Genomic DNA, 3,058 nt, shown 5'->3' on the forward strand with positions numbered 1-3,058 from the left:
TGTAAATAATGTAAATAAAAACTAGTAATGTTTATTAAAATAAAATGAGATCTTATCCGGCACCGTGAAGTCATTAACTTGCAATGTCTAAAGTAAATTTACTTCTTTTGTCTTTATTATTGTTTTAATCCTTTCACTGCTAAAAGCTTACACAACCTATTTTTAGAGTAAAATCTATAAATTATCATCCATGTTAAGTTAGTTTGGTCGATATCTCACTCACCACTTAGGTGGGCGCTAGGCATAACAACTACTTAAAAGGAGGGCGCTGCGAAAAAAAAAAAAAAGTTAAGAGCCACTAGTTTCACTGTATGTATGTGCGCGCGCCTGTATTCATGCGTGTAGTGGTGGCGGCGGAGGGGGGAAATGTACTAGTTAACCGCCAGCTATTCGTAAGAAAAAATATCTTTGAACGAGTTTTTGGATGACGGTTTGGTCAATTCTGCTTCTCATTGCAGAATTTGGCGATCTTTGTTTCTTTCCTTTTCTTTTTGCTCTGCATAACTGTGGTTAAAATATACGAAATAGATTTGGGTGTCCCAAGTAAGTGAAACGAATATGTAAATCTTTTAAATGTTATTATTGCAGATTTCTCTGTTCTGAGTTCAAATTCCGCCGAGGTCGGCTTTGCTTTTTATTCTTTCGGGGTCAATGAAATAAGTACCAGTTGAGCACTGGGATCGATGTAATTGACTTCCCACTCCCCTGAAATTGCTGGCCTTGTGCCAAAATGTGAAACCATTATTACAGACTTCTCTTTTTAATTGCTGAAGAATCTAAATCGCCCAGAAATTGTCAATGTTTTACTCCCCAGGCCATCTTTGATCAAATGACATGATTAAAGGTGTTTCAACTGTAATTGTTACGTCGTTTTGTATATATTGGATTACACAGTCTCTCATAACACTGGTCAACAAGTATTTTTCATCGAGCATATGTAAAGGTGCACCGAATATAGTTTTCAATGCTGATTTCAAATATACGATTAGTTTATTGACATCACGTACAGTTTTCAAGATGAGAAAGTTTTTTTGGTTTTAGCTCATGCATTATATAGAAATTCCAAATAATGATGTGTATGCATGTATTTCATTCACAACATGGAAACATACCTTTAAAATACCCTACATTGTTCATTGCTGCATAGTTCAGATACAATATTTCATCATCTTAAATTAACCAATCAAGGTTTGTCTGATGAAATAGGTATTTCAATATCTCAAATTGTCCAGTCATAATTGGTCTGATGAAATACTTCATCTCAAATTTAATATGAGTATAACCACTTGTTCTTATTTCCTTATTTGTTTTACAGTGTTAACAATGTCAAGACAGTGTAGTAATCGCCCTGGTGTGTTTTATCATGACAGAGGACAATTTATCGTGAAAGCTCAAACACGTACAATAACACCAGAGATCAAGAAGATTTATAAGCTATACTTTGACTGTCCTCTTGTAGATCAGGACAAGTTATGGGCACCACATTTAATTTGCTCAGCTTGCTCAAATGGCTTACTTGACTGGTTCAGTAATAAAAAGAAGTCCATGTCTTTTGCCATTCCAATAATACGGAGGGAGCCGAAAGACCATTTTAATGACTGTTATTTGTGTTTATTCTATGAAGAATAAACACAAAATTTTGTATCCCAATTTGGATTCTACAATGAGACTTGTGCCCCACAATGGCAGTCTGCCAATTCCAGTTCCACTGGATGATGGTATTGAAACATCAGATGATGATGCTGACTGTCACGATAGTGCTGCTAAGGAAGATTACCTGGCTGATGACGATAGCTTTAAACCTCAGAAATTTTCCCAAGCTGAACTGAATGACCTTGTCAGGGACCTGTCCCTCTCAAAAGATAAAGCAGAACTGTTAACAGCAAGACTGAAGGAGAAGTATCTGCTAAAGCACGGTGTTCGTATAACTTATTTTCGACAGAGAAATGTGGTTCTACAAACGTGTTTTTTTGTTGAAGGCCTGCTTTGCTTTTGCGGTAACATCGATGGACTTTTCGAATGTTTATCACACAATCATGATCCTGCAGAGTGGCGTTTGTTTATTGACTCTTCAAAACGAAGTTTAAAAGCTGTACTTCGCCATAATGGTAATTTGAGGTCCTCCATTCCTATTGCACACTCAGTTCATCTTCATGAATCATATGAGAATATGGAATTTTACTTCGCCCAGTCTGAGATTCGAACCCACGATCTCTCAACCGCGAGTCCGCTGCTCTAACCTTTAGGTCATGTGCCTCCACATCATGTATGTTTAGTATTAAAAAAAGATACAAAACCAGAAACGGATCGTTGGAGAGGACACCATGGTGAATGCCGTTTCCTACAGAATTACAAATCCGTCTTTATGTAGATTCGTTGTTATTCGCGTTGGTTTTATCAACGTGATGTAGACTTACGAAGCCAACTAATTAAAAGCAGCTTTCAATAGACTATACGATACCAATGAAGTCTGATTGGCAGAAACCGTAGGGCGGTGAGCTGGCAGAAACGTTAGCACGCCGGGCGAAATGCTTAGCGGTATTTCATCTGCCGTTACGTTCTGAGTTCAAATTCCGCCGAGGTCGACTTTGCCTTTCATCCTTTCGGGGTCGATAAATTAAGTGCCAGTCACGCACTGGGGTTGATGTTGTAGTGACGCCTTAATAGCAGACATTCCGGAAAGCTTATCCACGCATGCGCAGGGACTAGTTCCGGAAGGAATACAAGAAGAGTCTCGTGCGCATACGTGGTCATTCGACATCCAAGTTTCGCACCCTTATTCATTCTCTCTTTTCTCGCCGGCCGGCGGAGAGCTCAGACGTACAAGCAGTCTGTCTCCAACATTCCAACTCTGGAGACAGCTCTTTCCAACATTCCAACTCTGGAGTTAGACAAATAACCACTCAACATCAATGACGGCGTCTCAGCAACCAAAGGGCGAAGTGCTGCCTATTTCCTCTGTAAATAAATATTGTTGTGTTGATAGTTCAGAATCTGCGTTCCGTTGTTTCTTCAGAATTTAATGTACGGAAGCGGGTATACACCTAATGGTGTATAC

The 3,058-nt window shown here is 38.9% G+C and overlaps 1 protein-coding gene across 2 annotated transcripts in view; it reads left to right on the forward strand.

Annotated features, from left to right (window-relative positions):
• LOC128248578 (uncharacterized) overlaps positions 1–3,023 on the forward strand; it is a 6,640-nt gene extending 3,617 nt beyond the window's left edge. For both annotated transcript variants that reach the window (XM_052970133.1, XM_052970134.1), the window contains one exon: positions 1,316–3,023. In XM_052970133.1, coding sequence (XP_052826093.1) covers positions 1,595–2,239 — 645 coding nt within the window. In that variant the 5' untranslated portion in view covers positions 1,316–1,594 and the 3' untranslated portion in view covers positions 2,240–3,023. The remainder of the gene's footprint in view (positions 1–1,315) is intronic.
• The last annotated feature ends 35 nt before the right edge of the window (positions 3,024–3,058 follow it).

The sequence above is a fragment of the Octopus bimaculoides genome, chromosome 8 (assembly GCF_001194135.2).
Source record: "Octopus bimaculoides isolate UCB-OBI-ISO-001 chromosome 8, ASM119413v2, whole genome shotgun sequence".
Classification (NCBI taxonomy): Eukaryota; Metazoa; Mollusca; class Cephalopoda; order Octopoda; family Octopodidae; genus Octopus; species Octopus bimaculoides.